The following is a 26,086-nucleotide window of genomic DNA, read 5'->3' on the forward strand; positions in this document are numbered from 1 at the left end:
CTTATTTTTAAGACGGAAGTTCATTCAATGTACACCAAAATAGCAAGTAAGGGTTTTACAGTCAAACAAACAAAATGATTAAAATGTGTTTATAGTGAAAATAGTCACATAAGGAAAAAAAGCTTAAATTAATATGTAGGAACATTTGTGGATAATATTCTATTACTGATTCACTTCTAGACTATTACTACTGTGTTGATTAAAAAAAAGGAATTATTGAGTTTGATTGTCGATAGTTTAGTAATACTTTAAACCAATCAGTATTAGAATAATGGGGGCCTTTGCGTCTAGAATTATGTAGTATCAAATTTGGCTAGGATTTGTGATCCAATCGTTCAATATTGACACCTGGAGATGTTATTGATGAATACTTATATAATAATAATAGTTATAATAATTAATAAATGAGACGATATCATCTTTATGCGTTATGGAAGCATGCATCAGTCTCATTACTAGTTATAATGCTACTATAATTAGTACTGATAATAATGTTGATAGAAATGATTAGTAGTACTATATTATATTTACATCAATGGATCGATCATGAAATACAGTAAATTATACTTTTAACTTTTGTTGTTCTAGAACAAATAAACTTTTGCTAATTATGAAACAGTACTAACAAGAATATAATTTTCATTAAAACATTTTTCTATTCTTCCAACCCTATATATAGAAATGCGTCAACGGTGGAGAAACATTTGCGGCGTCTGCTTATGTAACTAAATTGGTACATATCATATCACTAATGAGTATGTGCATGAACATGAGGAACATTAAAAAGAGCATGAACATGTTTCAATTTTATGTATTTTTCATTAGAGTATTGGCCAAATATGGTCCCTAATATATGGCCGTTTTATCAATTTGGTCCTTAACATTATCTTTTTGATTATTTGGTTCTTCACAAATAAACTCGGACCCGAATCGATCCCCACTTAACAGAACCGTAAAAAAATAGACGATGACCGCAATTTGACTATATTAAATTACTAATGGTAATTAATTATACCTAATTATAATTCTTAATTCCTATTAAATTACAAATTATTCATTTCATTTTGCAACTGATACTATCTTTTTTCTAATTTTGCTAATAGGAAAAGAATTATAATTAGGTATAATTAATTACCATTAGTAATTTAATATAGTCAAATTGCGGTCATCGTCTATTTTTTGACGGTTATGTTAAGTGGGGACCGATTCAGGTCCGAGTTCATTTGTGAAGGACTAAATAATCAAACAAATAATGTTAAGGACCAAATTGATAAAACGACCAATATGTTAGGGACCACATTTGGCCTTTACTCTTTTCATTATTATTGTTAACATTTTTATACAATCTATTTTATTTTTTTAAATAATTCATACCAACAATCTGGAAAAGAGGAAGGCTCAAATACTTGAGACTAAATGTATTACTACTTGATTCGAATAGTCCACATGATTTCTAAAATTATTATTCACAATAAATATTTATTCATAAGCTCTAAATTGATTGGAAAAGGCCGACTGGATAATGGGCTTCATTTATATAGCTGCACACTATATAAAAAGGCATATTTTGAGCCCACGACTTACTACAAAACCTTTTAGTGATAAAGCGTTTTAGGCTTTTTTTTCCATAATATATTAGTCTCTAAATTAAAATATTATATAAAGTGTAATTTGATAACACTGGATAAGGGAAAAATTAATAGAAATTGAACCTAGTTATCAACATCTCCGATTTCATGTACTATAATTAGGAAATATTCAATAAATTATGACTAAACTTGGAATTTCTTATATAATAATTAGTTACACTTTAATTATTTTATCGAATTAATTCATATGGCTTGTTTACAATGATTCAAAATAAAATTCAATAGTTTATAAATAATTTTTTTATTAATTCTAGTCTAATTAATTTTAAATCTATCGTTCTGGGCCATTTGGCCCGTTTCCAACTAATGGACCTTAGTTTAATGAGCCTTTATTGGGCCTAGTAGTTAACCTATCCCTAATTCACTGTCTTCTTCCTTATTTATTGGATCGGCTTCATTATTCATTTCAAAAAAATGTACTACACCATATAAAATAATTCTAGAAGATCAGAGCTACCCTTCACTTAAAAAAAATGAAGCAAGCTTTCGCATCTCTGAAAGAAATAGGAAAAAAAAATAGAAATAAAAAGTTATACTCCCTGGTTACAATTTTTGCATTGAGTATCTCCCTCAAATTAGTAGGGAATTATATCTCCAAAATCTCATAATTTGTTGGAAGAAAAAAGAGAAAGAAATGTAGTGCAACAATAAAAAAGCATGGTGAGTCACTAGAGCTATAGAAAGAATCCTTGAACCGACATTTCAGTGTGCATGAAATAATAAAGTAGCAAAAATAGAAAGAATATAATCTCCCACCGACAACATCAATTATTTTAATCCTCACTTAGGCATATAAAGAGAGAAGACATCCGAACCTTATCAGATATCAAAGTCCCTTTTAAAAAAGCAAACAAATATGAACTCCCAATTAGCTGAGCCTGAGAAGAAGAAAGAGGTGGAAGATGAACAAGAGGAAGATATCAGCAGCCACTTGCATCTGAAGCCGGCCGGCACACTCGACAAAGCGGTGGTGCTTCGCCGCATCCGCCACCGGAAGCGCGTGAACAAGCTCAAGTCCGCTTTGCAAAGTGTTGTTGCTCTTCCTCCTGCTGCTGATGGAAATCAGAGTTCAGCTCCTCGGATTAGATGGGTTGATGATGCTTTTGCTGCACCTTAATTACATATTACACTATTCTTATTTTTGTAAGTGTGATGATGGTGATGATTTTCGTGTACATCTGATGATAATGGAAGTGTAATATTTATTTTCATTATGGAATGCATCAGTTTGTTTGTCCTTTCTTTTATGGATGGATTTATTGCTTTTTTTTTTGCATGTGAGCTTATATTCATTAATTTTTTTTTAAATTAATTGACCGAAATTAAATTCTCTCACTCGATGTTAACAATTTGCAATATCTTGAATTTGATTTTCTGATGCACATAATTTTGGAGCTGGAATTTTCATGAAAGTTTTGGTTTATCTCATGAAAGCTATTAGCTGGTCTTAATTACTGTCATATGAAAGATTAGCATGACGACGACGACGACGATTATTATTATTATTATTATTATTATTATTATTATTATTATTATTATTATTATTATTATTATTATTATTATTATTCCCTGATTGGGCGATAACCATTTAATTTGTTGGCCCCATGGTGAATATAATTCACATCTTTCATCATCATCATCATCATCATCTGCGGCTCTGCAACTAATTCTGTTCTCGTCTGATGCATATTATCAATATTTATGGTCATTGCAACCAATTAATTGTTAGGCCATGCTATATCCATGACATCAACGTCTCTAATATCTGCTACTCTCCTTGTGATATATATGGCTCTCAATTCATCACTATGATCTTCAATCATACTCATTGCTATATGATATGACCTTCTTTCTTAAAAAACGACCCCCCCAACTCTAGTGTCTAAAAGACTCCTGATTATGCAAAATGCATAATCGATAGGAGGATCAATTGGCTCCAAGAATGGCTTATTATAATTTATAAACATGTTTGACAAACACCTGCATAAACTGAAGAAAGTAAGTTCAGTAACAACAAAAATTAAAATTTCTATAAGTTGATATGTTTGTAGGGAATTCGTGTTTGATTGATGTACTTACTATTACGTTTTACAGCATAATTGTTAGTTTTCCAATCAATTCATACCATTTGGCCCAGACAACTTAATGATGAAGTTATAGGTTGCTACTTGACACTTCACCCAGTCGGATGGAACCGAGTATGGGTTATGGTTTAATTTATTTATGTTTCTCCTATGTTGGCTCATATGGAAGATTTAGTGATTCTTGCTTTACTTTCTATTTAATTGATTGGTCATTCATTCATTAAATACTATAGACTTTTCTACTAGATTCTAGAGAGATAATCATGCAACTTGCTTTAACATTGCTATGAAATGGCTCCTAATAGGTATATACTACATTATTTTTTTCACTAAAAGTGAAACATTTTCTTTTTAAAGTTTTTCCATTAAACGTGAAATATTTTTAAAAAAAAAAAAAAAATTTATTTTTTTATTTCTTATTTCACTCTTCTTCATTAATTCATAAAAGAACACTAAATAAAATTTCATGCCAAAAATCAAATATTTTATATTTGTTGGGACGTAGGTAGTATATTATAGCTCATTGAATACTACCTAGTGATGAGACACGAAGTATAAAAAGGATATTTATAATTGTAAACCAAATGAAGCTTGTGAAGTATATACCGTGATATATAAGAAAGGCTAGGAGAACGTGGGAATCAGCATTTTGCGTCGTCCAAATTCCATTTCCCCTGCGACTAACTCAACGGCCATAACTATTAGACCAATAAAATTCTCCATAAAGATACAAAAATGGGTGTGTTACTGTGTCCGGCTCTAAATCCTTCTGGTCCCACACGTTGTCGGCGAACTAAACCAAATTGGTCATCAAAAACACATTTCTCCCCAAGAAAAGTGTATTGCAAAAGGCAAAAAGGTCATCAAAATTACCACATAATGACAATTCCAGCTAATATGCAATGAACCTTCCTTCAATTCATGCACCATCTATTTATACAACGTGAAAATATCACAGCCATAATTGAACATCAACAAACAACATTTTCCAAGGCACCTATCCATGGCCTCAACTAGGCTGCTTAGATTGTCTAAGCCTTTAGGCTTTACTCATCATGAAACTCTTGTCTCGAGTAGTGATGTTTCGTCAAGGCGCCCCAAGACACTTATGTGTCTGAATATTTCTCCGGCCGGTGCCGGAGAGAGGAAGCCGGCTCCGGTGAAGGCAGCCGGCTGTAGCTCAACCTATGCTGTCGTTTCGGAGCCGAAGACGGAGAAAAGGATGGATTTGGAGCTCCTGTTTAGATATGTTGCTGATGCTTTCTCCTATTGGAGGAAGTTTGTTCTGCAACAAAGGGCATGGGGATTGCATATACAGATGTTCCTTGAAAAGGTAGGATTTTTATTTTGTTTTTTTAAAATTTGGTGGATTATTGATAGCAGAACTAATTGTGTTTTTGTTGACTGCAGGCTATAGTCGACTGCCGATTCTTTGCATTGTTGGCGATTGGTGGATCTTTGATTTGTTCCCTACTATGTTTTTTGGAGGTAATGATGAATTTAAAATTATGAAATTCAGGATAATTATAATTGAATATAATTAATATCTGATTGATTGCAGGGGTGTTTTCTAGTAACAGGGTCATATTTTCATGCACTTTTACGAATGTCGGAGCAAGCGCAAGTGGTCCACCAATTAATCGAAGCTATTGGTATGAGTCAATCATTTTGTTTCATTGTTTTGCTCTTACACAGTATTTTATGTGATTAGTGGTGCAATTACATATGCAGTTTAATAAAGTATGTAGATTACAAAAGTTTGATTCTTTGTTTCAAATCTCCATGGCAGATATGTTCATCATGGGAACAGCAATGCTTGTTTTCGCAATGGCATTATACGTTATGTTCGTCGGATCACCAGATTCTACAGTGTCCAAGAATTTCAATCTCAAGGTAATCCCCATTCTTGAAGGAAAGCACAATTAATAAGCTTCATAGCACTCTTAAATGTCTTTCCATTGTTATGCCACATGCCGTGTGTCATGAGCATCATCCTTAAACATTACTCTCGTTTGTGTGGTTACAGAAGTGGATGGGGAGGGGATCTGCGATGGAAGCAAAGGCGAAAATCGGGCATGCTGTAATGCTGATTCTGCAAGTGCAAGTGCTGGATAAATTCAGGACCATAGGAGTGAGCAGTGGCATGGATCTTGCATGCTTTGCTGGGGCTATATTTCTATCCTCGGCTTCAATATTCATCCTCTCTAGAATCTCTGACCCTGCCCACCTCCACAAACACTAAACATTTCATCATCATACAAACTAGTTCGAAACAGGCAAATTAGATTCTAGTATATTCTTTGATTTGTACTATATAATTCATTAACGGGAAATTATCATTTTTATGAATATATATTCCGCCAATTCATTGATTACAACCGGAAATACGCAAATCAGCTACTTGAAGAAATAGATTTACACTAAGCATAACGATCATGAATCAAGCGTGTAATCTCTAATACAACAGACAGATCGCGAGCATCCGCCAAAATACAAGGAAGAGAGAGAAGGAAAATGAATATGACCAGCAACTTTTTTACAATCATAACACAAAAACTGAAAGTCACTGGCCGCTCATCTACATAGATGCCAGTAGATCTCTCATTTCTGGAACAGGAGGGATGGACTCAGTTGGATAAATTTTAACGACGAGTTGGGCAAAGCTGTCGTACTTGTCAAGAAACTCTTTCTGCCATTAGTTTTAGATACATCAGTAAGATAGTAGAGAGATTACTATATAACTAAAGAATACGACAAGGAGGAAAACCATGGAGCACATAATTGGCCACTATCATTGCAACGGCAGTTTCGAGTTTTCCGGAGATTACTATATAAGTAAAGAATACCTTGCACTTGTCCCATAGTGAAGGCAACAACTCCTCTGAGGTCAAATTCTTCTGTAATCGTTTATACATTGCTCCGATGGATTTGTCAACCTATATGTTATAAGTTATAATAATTTTTGTTAGAGGGGATTGTTCTAGTCAGATGCAAATCTCAAAGTCAGTAATCAGTCATACCCCGGATAGACTTGATTTCACAACTTTGCGTAAATCCATTTTCGACAATCCAAGCTGGAACGGAATCTGAAATTTTGCACTATCTCATGTTTACTCTCAGAAAATATAGTACGAAAAAGCTCAGGAGACTAAAAGACTTAGAATGCTGAAGTTGACATGGCATCAATTAAAAACTGAAGCTTGTATGCATCTTTCATGACTCATAGTGTCATCATACACAGCAAAATGATAAGGACAAGAGTTTGGATGGAAAATTATAATCACTTTCCTACAAGAAATTACAAGAAATGATGAAATATCAAGTGAAATATGTCATGAATATGCTACTTACTAGGAGAGACTTAAAAACTGGGGTGGTGGAGAATATGAAGAAGATGAACAAGAAAAAAAGAAAAAAAATTAAATTCTAGAACCAGCGAGATTTGTAAGGAATTTGCTTCAGGGTTACCTCTTCTGGTGTAATTGTGTACATTAAGTCCTCTATTCTGCGAGAAAACTGGAAGAGCCGTTCAAATTGCTGCAGTGGAAACATTAAATAATTATTCAATGTGTAGAATAGAGAGTGCTGGTAAAAGAAAACTGGAAAAGCTGTTCAAACCAGTATAACAATAAATGATCAAATAGAGCGCGCTGGTAAAAGAAAAGGAATAATTGTCTAATAATGGACCAGATGGCATCTAAAAACTAAACACAGAGGAGCATCCAGAACAACAAAAAAGAGCAACACAAGCAAACTCCTGAGCTTTAAGATGCCAATGATGGATATTCAGAAGTGACTACGGGTGATGGGACGATAGCAGCTTGTGGAAATCACTCATATAGTTTGCTTCTTTCTCTCTCTTTCACAGATATTTCCATTCAATGTAGGACATCCAGCATAAGATTAGAGACAGTGTTTGAAAGTTGAAGTCTTATTGGCTAACTAACCAAGAAAAGCAAAATGGAGGAATAAGATGGAAAAAGGAGAGAACTACAAGGCATCTTATGGGATGCTAATATTATTATTTATTAGAGTGAGGAACAGAGATAAGACCTTTTCACATGAAAGAGAATAACTTACATATAAGATAATTGTGTTTATAAAGCGTGTGCAGGCTTGTTCATACGCTTCACTTGCTTGGTGATAAAACTTTGCTAAAGTGGGCACGACATTGGCCAGGTCATACAGACTGCACAGTGTTATTAGGTTGTGAATATCACAGTTCTTGGTAGCAGCCACAAAAAACAAATATTAGGTATAAACAATAACAAATAACATAATGTGGTTCAGAGAATGACCACAATCTGATATCAATACCTGTTCTGAAATGCTGCATAATTTTCTAAAAGCAAAATATCTGCATACTTTGGGTCTGATTGAGCAATTTTGTCCAATGTAACAAACATTACAGTTACCTGTGAAAATATGTTTTACACATCAGAAAATTTCAATTCAGGAAATGTAATATTGATTTATTGGATATAGTACTCAAAGTATCAATGATCAAATCAGCTTACATCTACAATAATGATTAAAAATTGAAAATTAATAATTATAGCAATAGTCATAACTAAAACAGATTAAGATGAGCTACTTCATTAAGCCTGAAACATGAATCTAGAAGAATTTGGCTCCAAAATCACTGACAGCTTCTACGTGTACACCATAATTCAAATAGAACAGCCACAACAGGCACATTCCAAAATATAAACAAGAAATCAGATGGTTTGTCATACTCTTCAATGATTCCCTTCTCAAATCACAGATAAGTGATATTGTATCTTTAATTATACTAGTAATGATGAATAAAGAGGTAACTGAATACTACTAGTAAAACCCATAACATGCATCATATGTCAGAATCTAGCTAAAATAGTAACAATAAAATCAAATATATATTTAAAGAAATTGATTCTAAGAGAAGCACTTACAAACTTTGTGTAAGCGCGATCAACCAAATCCCTTGATTGTCCTTGTATGTATTGCTCCATACGTGTTGCAAGAGTAGCAAATCTATGACAACACTAACAGTAAATTCATGGCTGATAATTGTTGACTGCCTAAGAAAGCCACATTAATAAACATGTAGGGAACTAAGTTCTCAAAAGGAAATTTTAAGATCACAAAAATACTTGTGGAAAATAAAATAAGAAAGTCAACTAAGACATTCAAGTTCAATTTCTGAGCAAATTATACATCCAACCTTGCAGTTGGTTGCAACTATTTGTTAACATCGGTAACTAATCTCATTTGAAGCCAGCCAACTTCACTTCTGCCCATCTCTTTTAACTATGGAGACTATCAGTCAACCCCTACCATCCATCCATTATTCTCAAAGTTGCTAAACTGGAGCACACTCAACATTGTTATAAGTAATGTAAGCACATAGTGCTTAGTAATAGTAGCTTATCTGAGTATGACAAAGACATAGTGCTGACCTGAAACCGCATCTTAAATAGCATCTAGTTAGATGCAGCTTGATACCTATAGAACTAGTCTAATGTTGTGTGGTTACTGGTTAAGCTATCTCTATTGCTTGATGTGGCTAAATAATCCATATGATCTATTACTATGCAAGAAGCAATCCAAAGCAAAGTTTTAAAGCTTGTCGTCAGAAAGTATTATGGCCTTGGTCCTCTTGGTCAAACAATCATGCACATGATAGAGGATGCAAAACAGGCACTACAGCTAACAAATTACAAAATCCCATCATCAAGATAGCAAAAGGATTTTGTACCATTACTAAAACTTCAAAGACCTTGAGGTTGAGTTTACCTTGGTATATATGACAAGACTCCCACTTGTCGAACATTTCGCTCATTCCTCTCAATCTGGTGGCAAGCTTCATCCACAAACTGGAACACAGTGTACATGTTTAAGGGGATGAAAATCTCCAGTCATTGTATTAAATTTATAATAGCTCTATTATATACCTGTAGTTGACGTTATATATAACTAAGTTGATGCCAGATTTTATAGCCAAAACCAATTATTGATATTTCATAGCATATTTCACAGTGCTGCTTTTAAAATACGATCTAAAAATTGTCATGAGACCTTCAAGATATGTCAGGATTTGACAATCTTAAGCACATAGCTCAAAAAGCATAAACATGGAGTTTGATTACACTTCAAGTTGGATAGCGTTATTCAGCCTTTTTTATTCCGATCACCTGGGAAAACTCCCTCCCCCAAAGATAGGATTTAGTGACCCTTAGCAGCTAATTTTCTATTTTACGTTGCTATAGTACTTCAAGCTAATTGAGATATTGATAGAAATTAGAAGACTAACATATTTTTGAAAACCATACAGACCACACTCTGTACATACCCCTTTGTTCTAATTCAGGAATTTGTTTCTCCTACTAAAACACAATGACTTACACGACTGAACTGCGTAGAAATTCTGTTTTCGAGGTCATCCAGCAAAATACGCACGAATCCTGCCGCATCAGCTTTTTGACCAGAAATATAGCGTTCTGTTGTACCATGCATAGATATACAACGAAGGGGGTCGATCTTGTATGCCCAGTCCACAACAGCATAGAAATCTTCCTAGAATTTAACAGGAAGAAATAAAAGGTGAAGAAGAATATCCATAAGAAATAGGAACTTAAGCTATATATCAGAGAATTAAGACTTGCAGATACAAATATAAAATACCTGTATCCCATCAAGCAAATCATGAAGTGATTCATTTAAAGCCTGCAGATCTGCAGACTTTTTAACTGCAAAAGTGCAAGGGGGGTAATGTGTTAAACGTGTCCCAGTTGGCAGAAACAGGCACGTAGAGAGAATAAGAGATGGAGATTACCATCATTGTCATTATCATCAATGTCCATGATGCCCAAATCATCATCGTTTTCATCATCAGTGAGTACACTTTTGTTGCCATTGGCAAGGCCTCCAGGTGGAACAAGAGCTGGCACTTCAAAGCACATGAAGTGCGCGAAGAAAGAGCTCTAGAGTTCAGCAACAATAGAATATGTAAGAAGTAATAATCTTTCAAAAAAGAGAAAGCAGCAAAAGCAACAGGATACTGAAGTTAAAGGAAGCTCATTATAACCTCATCCACTAGAAGAGGAATAAAAATGGTCAGCATTTTTGCATATGCCTCTGAAACTGTAGATGTGTCTGCACTACTGGCACTTTGATTAGATCCTGTGGAACCATCAAGCCACACCGTCGGATTCCTTGATGCCTTAGTACTAGCACGAAGTTCATTTGCAAACTCACGGGCCTGGAGTGGCAATCATAACTGATGTCTAAGGTGAAATTTGATGTATAAAATGAATGAAAAGACAGATCAAAATGTTAAGTACAAATCAGATAAAACAAAATGGAAAGATCAACATCAAGTAACATGTTTTGAAATTTGCATGACAATCATGGTTCCCACACTGTTAATGGCAGATAAAATATCTGCTTTAGCCCTAGAAGATAACACATCAGTTTCTACAGATTACAGAAACATGACACAAATATGCATAGAATCATTCAGAAGAATATCAAGCTAAATATCATTAATGTTATAATTCATCCAAAAGCATAACACTGTTTGGACAATTATTTTCACTAGGAAACTTCCCTTTTTATTTGGATATCCATAAGAGAACATAACTTGGGACTTAGGGATTATTTACGTAAAGCATATCCTGATAATGAGATAATATCCAGTAATACTGAAAGCAATTCATGCATAAGACAATCATAATTCTATTATAGACAGCATAACAGTGGGGTCAAAGACCAAAACAACTGACAAAACCTTTTTAAACGACATGCAGCTGTAGATGCAAACACGAAGATACATTAGACAAGAAAATGAAGAACCGCTTAGCTGTATCCTGACCTCTCGACGTAGAAGCAAATTCAAAGAGCTGCAATAAGCTTTCCTCAGTGGACCCAAGCAATTCTTATCTAGAGTCTGCAAATGTAAAGGGGGGGGGGGGGGGGGGGGAAGCAAGCAACAGAAGCTCCAAATTAAAGCATGGTATGAAGAAATAGTGTAGCTCGAGACTGTTAGCAACAACACCAACCATCTGTTTCACTGTACCTTCAAGTGTTGCAAGAGGCGTGCATATGTTCTGCACTTGTATCTTAAATCCGCATGATCTGGCCTCTTCAGTTGTCCGCGCTGTTAATGACCAAGACAACAGCAAAATTACAATCATTATTGCAGACCAATAATTACAAATCAACAGTATCATTACACGGCATACCTGAGAGAAGTAACTCTTATCACTTATCATGAAATCCACCAAACTAGTAAAATAGTTCCTCAGGAATTCAGATGCTCTTTTGACAAAATTATTTCTCAACTTGTCAAGTTCTGCCCGCTTCTCCCTAACCTGTTCACCACCATATCCAGTAAGATAATTATCCCAAAATTTTTAAACAAGACTAAGCTGTATCAGATAACCAGTTTCAATTCAGAAACTAATTATTTCTCTTCAAGTATAGTCCCGAGAAGAGAAACTTCATAAAGCTCAGAATAACAAATAACTTAAACTCCTTCTGAGTCTTAATATATAATGTTATATTGAATGAATAACTACAGTCTGCAAACTTGACAAGAGAAGTCAGATTTTCCAAAAACTATGGCCAGAAGAGAAACTTCATAAATCTGATAACAATTCAAAACTTCTTCCAATTCTAACATATAATACTTATTATAATGTTATATGATATGAATAACTAGAGTGTGCAAACCTTGACCAGAAAAGTAAAAGATTCAAGGCATAAAGCTTACATACAGATCTCATGTTTGCATAGGTACGATCCAAGTGGGGACCTTCAAGGTTTCTTAATGCATTTGCTAACCACTCACAAGCTTCTATGTTCTGAAGCATGCGAGCCTCATCGAATGAGCCCCCTGTAAGGCATGTCGCATACTGCAATTGAAAGGAAAAACAACAAATTAAAAGCTAAATTTTCACATGTACGGACTTGAATGGGGGGAGCTATAGTAAACATGGTACACTTAGTTATGAAACAAAAGACACATTTCACAAACTAGGAAAAAATGAGTAATGACCTCAGATGGGATACGCAGTCTTTCAAGAAGCTTATCAAGTTCTTCAATCAGAGATTTATTATTTACAGACTGCATTTCCAGCTTATTATTTCGCGTTTCAATCTGCAGGCCACCAAGCATAAATATGTTAGCAAACTAGCAATAATGCCCTTGTTTCCTACATGAATTAGGAAAATGACTTAAATATAAAACAGTTAATAAACATATCAAAATACATGGATAGACTAGCTTAGATGTACGGCATGTGCTTGGAACCAAGTATAAGTGGCAAAATCTTGCAGTGGCAATATACATAGTCAACATATATTTTGTTCTAACCACATCTCTCTTATCAAAATTAGGAGCAAACATCAGCAGAAAAAATGGGAGTCTGTGGTATACATAAGTAGGTAGATTAACAAACTTTTCCTTATCTACGGTGTGTAGAGATCTTTACCGACTCTATGTCCTCCCTCATGTGGCGAAGTTTCAAATTGAAAATACCTAGCCATTCATCCATGTCTTCCACACAGCTATTAGCTGACTCAAGCCCTTGTAATACCTGCAGGCAAAGAAAATATGGCTTTATACATATTGCTACTGCAAAAAAAAAAAGCATAATCGAATCTAACCAGACACAGGACGAAAAGGGGCACTGCTGTGCAGACTTTCAGTGTTCCAGAAGTCTAAGTATATGGAAATCCCACAAAAAGAATAGATGCATCACATAACTGATAGGATCATAACTAACCTCATTTATTAAAGGTTCGTTTTCTAAAATTGAATGCACATTTGCTGCTTCTAATGCTTGAAGCTCTCGTTTCAACCGCTCAGAAAATGCCTCGGCTTCACCGATTCCCATAACATAACTGCAGGTAAATGGTTTCCGAAAACCTTAGTTCACGGTTAAATAACACAAAAAATAGAGAGAAAGCATAACATTAAACTTAGCTCTAAGACAGTGGAGAAGAAGGCATATGGAGATTGATAGAATAACAGAAATTGTAAGACATATACTGAATCAACCCACTAAAGTGTCTGAAAGAATGCAGCGGGATAAGCAATGTTAATTGCATGCTAGCCCATAATCCTTGAATATAAAAACACATATCATATGGTAGCTTGGATTAGTGTACATGGTAGACTAAAAAAGTTAACCATGTCAACAATGGCAAGTAGCAACATATACTACTCCCTCCGTCCCGGCTAAGATGACACATTGCTTAGCCGGCACGGGGTTTTAGGAGTTATTGGTTAAAGTGTTTAATTGGAGAGAGAAAAGGTGGGTGTAAGTATTAAAGTAGAGAGATAAAGAAAGATGAATATTTTAATGAGAGTGTATTAATTGGAGAGAGAAAGTTTCCGAAAAAGGAAATGTGTCATCTTAGTTGGGACAAACTAAAAAGGAAAACGTGTCATCTTAAGTGGGACGGAGGGAGTACTATTTTCGTTGGTTACAAGCGCAATGTAAGGCGTCCTCTCAGTGAAAATATAGAGGAATCTATATATATTGATAGCATATCAATTGTACCTGAACAATCTCAGTTTAACCGCTGTCAATTAGCCCCACCAATTTTAATATGCATCTAAAGCTATTTTAAAATTAGGTTAAACATATAGCGTATATGACGAATTCAAGTAAAATAAAACCTCTAACCCTCACCAGGAAAGAATGAAGATTAGAGGAACCATATAAGAAGTGGAGTTAATCCCCTAACTAAAAAAGAACTTGTTCCTTTAATAATAGCATCTTGGGTGGGAACTTGGGTTTCATGCAATCAAGATCATCTTGGGTGGGAAGAATACTCAAGTTTGTATATCTAAAGGAACTAGAAGAGTATTATCAATGGCCTCCTACCATGCCCTAGATCTATCTTAAGTTAGCCAAACCAACTTTCTGCAATTCAACTCACATTTGCATTCCCTAAATTTTTAAGGACTCTTTTCCTCAGAAACTGCAATCAGATGCGTCTAGTTCTTGCATTTTTTTGCATGAATAAATATATGTTCACAAATCATATCTGGTTAAAAATGGATTTTCTCCTAACACTGATTGTGATACCAAACACTGCATTGCAACAGTAGTTGTAACCAGTTTGAAGAGCTCAGTGCTAGGAAGTATGCTTAGTTTCAAATAGAGTACATACGTTCCTAAAAGAGCCTCCATATCCTCTTCCTCCACTTCCTCCACTTGCGATACAAGTTCTCTTTCAACGGTCACTTTTGTGTCTCTTTCTACAACTGCAGCCACAATAGGCCCATCTTGAAGGATACCAGGTTGCTTAGAAATGGCAGGTGTATTTTCCTGTAAGAGATAAAAATTGATGTTTTAACTATTAGAATCCATAGTCTTTGTAAAATATACAGATCACATCAATTAGGCAGAAAATTAATAAATTGATGTATATACAAGTCTCAGTTATAATAGAAAGTAGTTATGTGTACAATAATACTTTAATTACATCAGCCGAGTATTCATAAAGAGGTTTGTTCAGGTATGCATAGGTATCATAATATTCATAAAGCAACTTGGAAAGAAAATAGAACGATAAGCAATTCCAAAATGAAAAATCAGTTCACTTAATGGGCTCTGGAAGGAAGAGAAGTCTAAATAATAGTAGTAATAAATAAATATAATGATAACGGATTGAAACAATTATGTTAAATAAAATTTGTGACCATGATTGACAAAGAGATGGAAACATTAATAACCAAATCATATCACCCTGCACCTTAGCCCAAAGAGCCATCTCCACAACGTCTATACCAACAACTTTAGGAAGACGACCCAACACATCCTTGCAGATATTTAAGATGCAAAGCAGTATTCGGTTCCTACAACACCGATAGAATTGAAGGGGGAATCATCAGCAGAGGAAGAAGAAGTAAGGCAATTCATAACCAATAACCGGTTGAAGGGGTATACCTGTCATCAACATTGCGCATTGTCCACTGAGGTGGGGCAACACTCTGGCTTCTGAGGTTATCAAATCCCTTGAAGAACAATATCAGCATTATTCACTTTCACAACAATTTTTTAGCATGGAATCATGGATCATGAATTTATGGAAGAAAATATTTTTAGCAAGGATGTATATAGAGGCTAGGAATTATTTACCAGCATAAAAGTACAACTGGTAGGATCATTTGTAACAACTTCGACTTTTGATAGATGCTTCAGCTTGTACAGTTTCGCAGGCTATACAACAATGGAAATAGAAATGTAAGCCAAAACATACTTCAAACTTTCAAAACAAAGTGATATCCCTGACATAATCGGAAAGGCATCAAAATAAGGTTAAATATGCAATTTTCGAAGCCAGATTTCTACCCAGTTGTTAATCTACAATTTGCTCATATATTATAAGCTTGAGTTGTTAAAATTTTATCTCGGTATTCAAGAAGAAACCAACAGTCAATATAAACAAAGATAATTTACATTATAAAAAATTAAAATATAATTTGATACTTACTTCAAGAATATCTGCGGTGGAATACTTTAACACATGAAGAAAAACTGACGCTCTCTGGCCTTTTGCCTTTGCTGCAAGCAACATACGAAACAATTAGCCAAACATCAATAGATGAAAATTAAAGTGATCAATATTTAGCAAAGTTGGCATTCATATTCCATATACAAGTTCTGATGCTGACTAAAACTGACTATGAAAATCACCTCTAAAATAAGCTGAACACAACAACTTATGCCAAACCTGGAAACCTAAAAGGATGATCAAGACATGAGACACGCTCAAACTCGGGTTTAGAAGAGTAAAGTGTCTTCAAGTAGCAACTATTTAGCCTAAGAGCCTCGTTACCGATGCTCACAGTCAAATGTAGTCCGAGCCTTAGATTACTAACACACAAGCACACCAAACATGTAAATCGAGTATCTGTTCCAGTAAATCGTTCTAAGTAGTCCACCGATTCTCAAGTTGATTAGAATCATTGATTCAAGCAGCCAACATCTAGGTCCAACACCATGAAACCAAGTCCTTCTCTAATTTTCTTAAAGGTACAACGGTAATCATCTCAGCAAAAGCGAGTAAAATTAAGCGATAGAAGAATATGTGGAATTGAATCGAATAACCATACTCGAAATGGCGAGAACTCGGGGCTTGGCCATGTGATTGCGTCCTAATTTTCCGGATTTGGCCCAGATCCCTCTGCTCTTGGCCACCCTGATCGACATGATGATTTCCTGCTTGGTGTCCTCGATTGCCGCGGCGCAGGCTCTCCGCAGCTCCTCGTCGTCGGCGCTCGACTTCGCCATTGTAGCTCAGCTCCGGAGAGAGAATGATTTGGAAGTTGGGGCTTACAGTTATTGAGGAAAAGGTGAAAAGCAGGTTATTGAGGAAACCAACAGCAATCAAAGTCAAATGAAGTCAAATAAATTACGGCACTGTAAGAAAGGTAAATAAAAATTGGATTTAGTAATATATTGTTACGGTTTCATTTTATAAATTAAATATCACGTGGAATTATTACATTATCTTTTTTATTTTTTGAGTGAACATTAAATTAGGTTTTTGGGAAATGATATTTGCATAATTTAGGTTTCTGAACTCGAAAGATAGTTTTTTACGACATGATATGAGTAGTTTTCAAGGTAAGCAACTAAAAGAACATGAACATAGTTTTTGATGGAATCGCTATTCATGGACGGAGCTAGCATATAGCTAGAAGGGGCAAATCACCATACATGGAACGGAGCTGCTAGTTTTCGACGAATCGTCATACATAAATTATTTATTACATACTATAAAAATTATTTGTTTTAATTTTTCACTAATTGTCCACGTAAAACTCTTAAATTTTGCCTATGTATATTTTTGTCTCTCCCGATATAAATTTCTAGCTTCATCCTTGTTGTCATATCTTGAAATCGTCAAAGAATAGTCCCAGTTAAAAAAAATCATAGTTTGAAAATTTATCTCTCAATATATATGATTTAGATATTATTCATCCATTAGTGACAAATCCAGATGATAATATTTGAATTCTTTTTTAATATTTCATTAGGACTCTATAAGTATTTGAATTTTTTTCATAATTGTATTTGTAGATTTGTAGCATTACAAAGATACATAGCAGTAATACAAAATTACATATTTATGCATATATAATGATGATGATAATAACAGTAATAATAATTTTTATTACTATCGTTTATTAGAACTACCTTATACACTACAACTTTAGATAGTTTTCAATAACCAAATTCAAATATTTATTTGAAATTTTGCAGTATATGTTTTTTGCAATATGTGGTGTAGAAATATGCAATTTCATGGTGCTAAACAAGGTTGTGTGAGTAAATTGACAATGTTCAACTTCTTTCACTCCCTTACCTTGAAAAAAAAAACCAAAAATCATCTTACACTAACTTCAAGTATGAGCTCAACAATCCACAAGTATAGCTTCATTGTCATGATCTAGATCTACACATGGCCGTTTCTGTCGTCGAACAATTCCAACAACTTCTTCCGTCTTTCCCAAAAGCAGAAACGCTTCCCGCACTGTCTTGTCTCGCTTCTCAATGCAACTCTGGTGACACATTTTGGTTATAGCATGTGGGAAATTGGTGAGACACTCCGAAAAAACATCTGCAATCATAACATATAATCTCTCCCACATTTCCTCACACCTTTCCTCTTTACCAGATGACATCAAAATGGTTTCACAAATTCTGTACATTGAGTTTGCAGCCACAGCTCTTGCTTGGCAATTTAGAGTGTTTCCCATGTTGTAATCTTGCACTTCTTCACTCTTCAACTCCATCAAAATCTCTTCGGCTTTATGGGAGAGCTCTTGCAACACTTGCTCCCACTTTCGGCACCGCTGAAATCCACTTGTGATATCGATCTTTGCCCACCTCGAGTAAACTAGCAGCTCCACCCATGTAGCACTTGCAGCATTCCTAATGCTCTTATGTTTTGCATTTGTGTCGAATGCTTTTTCAACTATCTTTGCAAGAGAAAGGCCTTCGCTCACACTGCTCAACAACTGCTTGCGTTGATGCTGGGAGATGTTGGGAAGGGCGAGTGCAATGCTTGTGAGAGTGACTACTTGTAGAGTCCAACAATCATGAGCTAAAACAGAGGTGGTAATTTGGCTAGTGTTAGAGCTATCAGATTTGTGTAGAAGATTTATAAGGTTGGAGGGCTTCTTCTCTCTACCTATCTGAACCATGCCTTCAGCCTCGCGGCACATGCTTCTCACCAAGCTTGTCGGCAGCTCCACCTCGCCATCTAGTAACAGAACATAACTGCTTAGGTAGTTCAGATCCATGTCACCACCACCCGATGATGTATCATGATGCCTTCTCACAAACTTGTCGATGTGAGAGCAGCACAGTACAAATGGAGCCACCATGAAGCCAGAAAAGAAGATGAGGGCTTTGCTTGCAAATACAATAAAGCTCTGAACTCCAATGCAGAGAGTTAGCACACACCATTTTGCATCAAGAAGACATTTGCCCCATCTGTTTGGCCAAATTTTGATGCACGCGGAGCTGTTTCTGCAGTCGTTAAGCGTCTGAATCCAGTAGCTTTCAACCATCCAAGTGTCGGAGTATGAGCAGCTAAACACAACAGTGAACCATCTCAACGTAGCCAGAATTGCAGCCATCCCCAGGCCGATGGACTGAATATCTAGAATCCTCTTGGTGTAAACTCCATAGGGCGACTTACCCGGCTCATTCGTGCTAGTCCCATCAAGAACATGAACCAAAGTATCAATGATGTAAAAGAACGAGGTGATCACAGATGAAGCCACGCAAACACAAGAACGTGCTACCACAAACTGAGGGCAGCTGCTCTCTGCCATCACCCAATATTTCATCATCTCTCTTCTCTGATCCTCCATCTCGAAACCCTGCAGCACCAACTCCCCATGCCTCTCTTGATAAAGCCGTTTCAGCCTCCTCTTCATCTCCGACACGCTAACCGCCAGGGAGACTAGCATCGCAAGAGAAACTAACATCGCTGCACAAAGGACCATTACATGTACTGTGGAACGTTGCAGCTCGATGACTTGAATGGCCATATTAACCGTGATGGTGATCACGAGAATAGATAGGCCAACCGCATTCGCCAGAAGCTCCTTGTCATTCATGGAGCCCAAAGAAGGCATGAGATTATTGAGAGCTGCTGACATCAAGGGCAAGCTGGTGAACTTTGCAATTGAATCTGTCTCGGAGTTGATCATGACTGTGTTGAGATCCATGGGCAGCTTCATCACCACGGCTAATACAGTCAGAGAAGCGGCGTTGAGGGCCGTGTATTTGCAGGGGAACCACAGCTTCTTGCGCCGGAAGCCGTTGAAAGCGTCGGCCGCCATTGCAAGGATGTACACTGCAGAAGCTGCGGCGATGTATAAGCCCACCCATGGCATCGCTGCATCTAGCTGCTGCTGCACTTTGCTGTCGGAATCATGATCCATCATGAGGTCTCGTATGGTTGAATAATTACTAGTAGTAATGTGTAAACTCCGTTTATCTTTGTAGTTTGTTGGGACAAGTGGTTTTCATGAGTTAATGAAACGCGGACTTTGAACCTAACATGCACCCATGACCCAAGTGGTTGGTTTTATTTTATCCAAGACTATAAAGACAGTCCATACCATGTGTTAGCCAACATATTTGACTATTAAAATAGTCATATGGTGGTGAATGCTGAAGTTTGAAGAATTGGAAGTTGGAACTCTGCAAGCCTACCTTATTCTTTGGGACAGTAAGCCCATCCCTATGAGTTTTCTTCTACGAAGAGTGAAGACAAAGCTCATCAACAAGATTAGTCAAAATTCCTTATTTAACTGCTAGTGCTTATGTAATTGCTCACACTCCTTATCAATCCTAGTTTAGAGGTTACCAATAGAACCTCCATAATGTAGAAAGAGAATTTGTACCGTAAGGTGTTCGGTTAGCAAGATTGTATCCCACATTAAATATGTAATGTGTTTGGTTCATGAGATTGAATCCCACAACTCAATCCTAAATGGATAATTATGGGATAATTAGTCATAGCTAACCCCCTGCGACTAAAATAATCTAACAACTCAATCCTAGATTTATATCTATGTACTATTTTATTTTATCTTTGCACCTAAAAGTATCAACAACTGTCATAACATACGCCTTTGTTTTGACTGTATTGTTCAATAAGTTCATGTCTTTCTTTAACCTAGACCTTGGTATCGGAGAACAAACAGATTGATCAGCCTGAAATTTTGATTGAGATTATGTCAAACTTAATACAGCAGTAAAAAAACAAATCGAATTAGAAATACAGCCGCCTACAACAAGAACCCAGTCGGCTACAACCGGAACCACCGCCTCCATCCGGAAAATCAAAGATGGTAAATTTGGAGAAACAATGGAGCAAGTGAATGTTACCAGTGCCGCTACCGAGCAGTCGGAGGTCGGTCAAGGAGAATAGGTTGGCGAAAGAGAAAAATGGAGAATGAGAAAAAGGGTTTATTCTTTAATTTATCAATTACTCCATATAAGGGGAATTCTATAATTTATAGAATTTCTACGTGCTTGATTCGACTATACAATCCTTATAACAGGCTGGGCGCGTCTTCTTCCTCTTCGGTCGACCTGCCTCCTGTTGGTCGTCGCCGGTCGATTCGGATCCCAGCGGTTGATCACTCTGGTGGCCGTGCATGTCTTCATGCAACTGTTGGGTCTCGAGGTCCCTATCATGCATATTAGTTTGATATTGTCCGATTTTGTCATTTATTTTTGAATCATTTTCAAAAGATCATAAACTTATTAAAATGAAAATATTTATATACCCAACTTTGATGTCAGAGCAACTTGTAGGGACCGTGGCCAAAAGTCAGTGTGTACACATTTATTATGAGTCTTTTCCACGAGCAAAATAGCTAACTATCCAATAATCTGAAGACATTGATGAAGTTCATGTATTTAAAGTTGTTAAGTTTTAATTGGCTAGTTATTTTGAAGACACGAGAGGGAAAATTACTTATAAACAGATTTTGAAGGATTGAAATCAGGCTTTTAAAGGAGAGTTAAAAACAAATTCATAATTTTTTTAAAAAAATAATACGGGCATTTGCTCCTCCAAGGATCCTTGTGGCTTCGCCCATGCCTAAATCATATTTCAATAATGAAGTAATAGTAACAATAACAATAACAATAAAAATAATATTTTCTATTGACAATGCGATGCCATAGTTTAATTATTTGTTACAATTAGGATAATCATTAATCCCCAACTTTGATCAACTTAGCAAACTCCTGGTTACTATATCCATCCTAAGTTAGTTCATTCGTTTCTTTTGGACACAAAATTTTAAAAATTGATGTTTAAAGGTTGAATAGTGGTTCAAGTGGAGACTGAAGAGAACAAAATATAAGAGTATTTAAGAATACGACACAAGTACTTTAGGACAAAAGCGAGTACAACTGTGCTATTCACAAAATTCTTTGTTGCTAGCAAAAATGATTCGCTCATCGATTCATCAAAGCTCAACTTTCGATCTCTATCGAATTGAAGACTCAAATGATTAACCAATTAACCCTTTTAAATATGGTGGCCTTATTACAAAGTACTATCTCCGTCCCATAATAAGTGACACATTTCTTTTGGAACACAAGTTTTTAGGTAGTGGTGTTTAGTGGTTAAATTGAGAGAGAATAAAGTAGAGGTGAGAAAAAGTAGAGTGAAAAAAAGTAAGAGAGGGATAGAGTATTGGTTTTTCGCCATAAAATGAAATGCTTCACTTCTAGTGGAATGACTCAAAAATAAACGTCTCACTTATGGTGGGACGGAGGGAGTATAAATTTTGGAGCACAAAAGATGTCAACTTAGTTATCTGAGTCTGATCAGATTGAAGACTTTCTGCAGTCTAGTCTCCAGAAAATTCAAATTTGCTGTTGTTCGTTTAAATAGTTACAGGTCTTTATTTTGTTTTACTCATGAAAAGACTTAAATTTAAGTAAATAGATGTATAACGTTTTATATAATATGTCAAACACAAATATTTTGAATCAACTCATTAGTTACCAGAAAATTCAAATTTACAGTTGTTCGTTTAAACATTTCCAAGGCTTTATTTTCTTTTACACATGAAAGGGACTTGTCACGAGATTTATACATAAATACATAACGTTTGATACAAAATGTCAAACACATATATTTTCAATAAACTCAATGATGGATTCTGATTCCGACACCACATTGCAGAAGAAGCTAGATGCAGCAATGCCATGGGAGGGCTTATACATCGCCGCAGCTTCTACAGTATGCATCCTTGCAATGGTGGCCGATGCTTTCAACAGCTTCCGCCGCAAGAAGCTATGGTTTCCCTGCAAATACACCTCTCTCAACGCTGCATCTTTGACTCTATTAGCCGTGGCAATGAAGCTGCCCATGGATCTCAATACCGTCATGATCAACACCATCACAGATGCATCTGCAAAGTTCATCAGCTTGATCTTCATGTCAACAGCTCTCAACACTCTGATGCCTTCTCTGGGATCCATAAACGACAAAGAGCTGCTCACAAATTGCGTTGGCCTAGCCCTTCTCGTGGTCACCATCACGGCTAATGTTTCCATTCATACCATTGAGGTGCAACGTTTACTATCACAAGCAATGATCCCTTCTGTTGTGATGTTAGTTTCTCTTGCGATGCTAGTTTGCTGGCGCTTAGCGTGTCAGCGATGAAGAGGAGTCTGAAACTGAAGTACGAAGAGAAGCACAGAGAAGCTTTGGAGAAGGAGGAGGAACTGGTGGAGGGCTTCAACATGGCTGATCAGAGAAGACAGATGATGAAATACTGGGTGATGGCAGAGAGCAGCTGCCCTCAATTTCTGATAGCGCGTTCTAGTGTTTGCGCAGCTTCATCTATGATCACCTTCTTTTTCGTGATCATGTATACTTTGGTACATGTAATTCATGGGATAATCAAGTCTGTGCCAGGGAAGACGCCCTATGGAGTTTACACCAAAAGGATTATAGAGATTCAGTTCTATGGGGCGGGGATAGCCGTGATTCTGGCTATGTTGAGATGGTTCGTCACCGTCAGCTTTCGTTGCTCATCAACTAACACGTGGATGATTGAAAGCTACTGGATTCAGACGCTCAACGACTGCAGAAACAGCTCCACAGGCATCAAAATTGGGCCAAACAAATGGGGCAAAGGTCTTCTTGATGCAAAATGGAGTGTCCTAACTTTCTGCATTGGAGTTCAGTGTTTTATTGTTCTTGCAAGCAAAACCCTCATCTTCTTTTCCAGCTTCATGGTGGCTCCATTTGTGTTTTGCTTCTCTCAGATCAACAAGTTTGCAAGAAGGCACCATGATGCTTCATCGGGTGGTGACGACGTGGATCCAAACCTAAACAGTTACATTCTGTTACTAGACGGCGAGGTGGACCTGCTGACAAGCTTCGTAAAAAGCATGTGCCGCGAGGCTGATGGCATGATTCAGATAGGTAGAGAAAAGAAGCCCTCCAACCTTATCAATCTTCTACACAAGTCTGTTTACTCCAATAGTAGCCAAATTACAAGCCTAGTTTCTCATGACTGTTGGACTCTACAAGTAGTCACTCTCACAAGCATTGCAGTCGCCCTTCCCAACATCTCCCAGCATCAACGCAAGCAGTTGTTGAGAAGTGTGAGCGAAGGCCTTCCTCTTGCAAAAGTAGTCGAAAAAACTTTGGATACAAATGCGAAACTTAAAAGCATTAGGAATGCTGCAAGTTCTACTTGGGTGGAACTGCTAGTTTACTCAAAGTGGGTACAGATCGATCTCACAAGTGGATTTTTGTGGTGCAGAAACTGTGAGCAAGTCTTGCAAGAGCTCTCTGATAAAGCCGAAGAGATCGTCATGGGGTGGAAGAGTGAATCGCTAGATTCCAATATGGGAAATCCTCTAAACTTCCCAGCAAGAGTTGTGGCTGCAAACTCCATGTACAGAATTTGTCAAACCATTTTGTTGTCCTATGGTGAAGTGGAAAGTTGTGAGGACATGTGGGAGAGATTGTGTGTTATGATCGCAGATGTTTTTTCTGCGTGTCTCACCAATTTGCCATATGCTATAACCAAAATGTGTCACCAGAGTTGCATTGAGAAGCGAGAGAAGACCGTGCGCCAAGCGTTTCTGCTTTTGGGAAAGACAGAACAAGTCCTTGCAAATATTCAACAGCATCAACGGCCATGTATAGATCATGAAGATGAAGCTTCAACAATGTCATGCGTGAATGATTTGGCTATAACTGTGGGCTGCTGAGCAGGCCCCATGCTTGGGCCGTCACAGGTGACGAGCATGGGTGAACTGTTAGGATGGATACTAAAAGCATGTTTCGACCTGCTTATTCGTATGTAACCTCATTTCCCAGTTTGAATGAGAACTGAGAAGAATTATTTTCATCACATTGTGTTTTGTTGTTTAATTTATTTAAGAAAAAAAGAGTACATGTATTTTACATAGTAGGATAAGGGTGATCGTATCATCACTAAAGGATCTCTTATTTGGTCCTTGCAGAAACAAATTGATATTCACAATCCAGATAGGAACGGGATTGCATATCGTAAGAGGTTGAGGTTGAGGTTGAGGTTGCAGTGTCAAGCCTGAACTCTCCTAACATTTGGATGATGACAAATGACACTTGGTGTAGCATAGTATTGAAAGGACAGCAGTGAGATAAGTCCTGAAGACGAGATCTCAAAATTATTATTTTTGAATCATGTAGTACATAACATTAACCATACGTTATTAATTTTCTATTGTCTTGACTTGTCAACATGTGAGGTGTTTAAGATTAAGGTTTTATTATGCATAAACTCTAGCCAAGTGGAATTTATTCAGGTCCCTGGGAAAAGGTCTCATGCATACAAAACAGTGACAAGAGGCGAGACATGGTAGTGTCGATAATTCCTCAATACCATCTATAAAAACATGCCCTTATCGGGCATGTTCTGATCTTCTTTATATCCTTGTTTTGTTTGCTAAGTTTGCATCTAGCTTTAGGATTTATATTTAAAATTTTAAACTGATGATCTCTACAACATGCCATCTAAGATCATTAGTGTTGGAGTGTTCTTCATCAATCATTTCCCTTCAGTTCAGATATTAACAAAAGACGAAGGACATACACGTTGTACGGTGTGTGAGACATTCACATGTAAATTGTCCCACCTCAAAAACAGATCAAGTTAATACCTAGTGAGTGATCACCAATTCGTTTTAGGATGAACCACTCATTTAAGTTTGGTTCTCCACTTCACAGGTACACTTCAAGGAAACCATACCTAGCCTTCATAAAACCTACCGCTTTGTTCGTCCCCTTGCTTGGTTTAGGAGG

The 26,086-nt window shown here is 36.5% G+C and overlaps 3 protein-coding genes and 1 pseudogene across 4 annotated transcripts; 2 read left to right on the plus strand and 2 right to left on the minus strand.

Annotated features, from left to right (window-relative positions):
- The first annotated feature begins 4,681 nt into the window (after positions 1 to 4,681).
- Positions 4,682 to 6,084, plus strand: LOC125193167 (uncharacterized). Its single transcript, XM_048090917.2, has 5 exons — positions 4,682 to 5,066; positions 5,144 to 5,221; positions 5,295 to 5,385; positions 5,523 to 5,626; positions 5,760 to 6,084. Exons 1-5 carry the CDS (start codon positions 4,737 to 4,739, stop codon positions 5,973 to 5,975), a joined length of 819 nt encoding a protein of 272 aa, XP_047946874.1. The 5' UTR covers positions 4,682 to 4,736; the 3' UTR covers positions 5,976 to 6,084.
- Positions 6,085 to 6,134: 50 nt separating this feature from the next.
- LOC125194733 (exocyst complex component SEC3A-like) lies at positions 6,135 to 17,080 on the minus strand. The gene is made up of 25 exons (XM_089069568.1): positions 16,845 to 17,080; positions 16,223 to 16,293; positions 15,868 to 15,948; positions 15,676 to 15,743; positions 15,482 to 15,584; positions 14,897 to 15,054; positions 13,501 to 13,618; positions 13,207 to 13,311; positions 12,771 to 12,872; positions 12,490 to 12,627; positions 11,956 to 12,084; positions 11,790 to 11,870; positions 11,586 to 11,660; positions 10,800 to 10,973; positions 10,548 to 10,695; positions 10,397 to 10,461; positions 10,118 to 10,288; positions 9,509 to 9,588; positions 8,665 to 8,746; positions 8,051 to 8,148; positions 7,814 to 7,922; positions 7,202 to 7,270; positions 6,754 to 6,819; positions 6,580 to 6,669; positions 6,135 to 6,422 (listed from the first exon to the last, which is right to left on the minus strand). Exons 1-25 carry the CDS (start codon positions 17,020 to 17,022, stop codon positions 6,312 to 6,314), a joined length of 2,670 nt encoding a protein of 889 aa, XP_088925694.1. The 5' UTR covers positions 17,023 to 17,080; the 3' UTR covers positions 6,135 to 6,311.
- Positions 17,081 to 18,020: 940 nt separating this feature from the next.
- LOC125194735 (uncharacterized) lies at positions 18,021 to 20,175 on the minus strand. The gene has a single exon (XM_048092967.2). The coding sequence runs from the start codon at positions 20,142 to 20,144 to the stop codon at positions 18,150 to 18,152; it is 1,995 nt and encodes a 664-aa protein (XP_047948924.2). The 5' UTR covers positions 20,145 to 20,175; the 3' UTR covers positions 18,021 to 18,149.
- Positions 20,176 to 22,935: 2,760 nt separating this feature from the next.
- On the plus strand, positions 22,936 to 25,438 carry LOC125194734 (uncharacterized; annotated as a pseudogene). The gene is made up of 2 exons (XR_016137562.1): positions 22,936 to 25,099; positions 25,267 to 25,438. The product of XR_016137562.1 is annotated as an uncharacterized LOC125194734 (transcript).
- Positions 25,439 to 26,086: the final 648 nt, after the last annotated feature.

Source organism: Salvia hispanica, chromosome 4, assembly GCF_029641045.1.
Source record: "Salvia hispanica isolate PSC_SH4W2 chromosome 4, Shi_PSC_v1, whole genome shotgun sequence".
NCBI lineage: Eukaryota > Viridiplantae > Streptophyta > Magnoliopsida > Lamiales > Lamiaceae > Salvia > Salvia hispanica.

Coding starts and splice junctions, on each gene's coding strand:
- LOC125194735 (XM_048092967.2), bottom strand. CDS start 20,144: ATGCCATGGGTGGGCTTATACATCGCCGCAGCTTCTGCAGTGTACATC.
- LOC125193167 (XM_048090917.2), top strand. CDS start 4,737: ATGGCCTCAACTAGGCTGCTTAGATTGTCTAAGCCTTTAGGCTTTACT. Junction 5,067..5,143: donor TACAGATGTTCCTTGAAAAG/GTAGGATTTTTA, acceptor TGTTGACTGCAG/GCTATAGTCGACTGCCGATT. Junction 5,627..5,759: donor CCAAGAATTTCAATCTCAAG/GTAATCCCCATT, acceptor GTGTGGTTACAG/AAGTGGATGGGGAGGGGATC.
- LOC125194733 (XM_089069568.1), bottom strand. CDS start 17,022: ATGGCGAAGTCGAGCGCCGACGACGAGGAGCTGCGGAGAGCCTGCGCC. Junction 12,628..12,770: donor GACTGCGTATCCCATCTGAG/GTCATTACTCAT, acceptor TTTCAATTGCAG/TATGCGACATGCCTTACAGG. Junction 11,661..11,789: donor GCCTCTTGCAACACTTGAAG/GTACAGTGAAAC, acceptor TTACATTTGCAG/ACTCTAGATAAGAATTGCTT.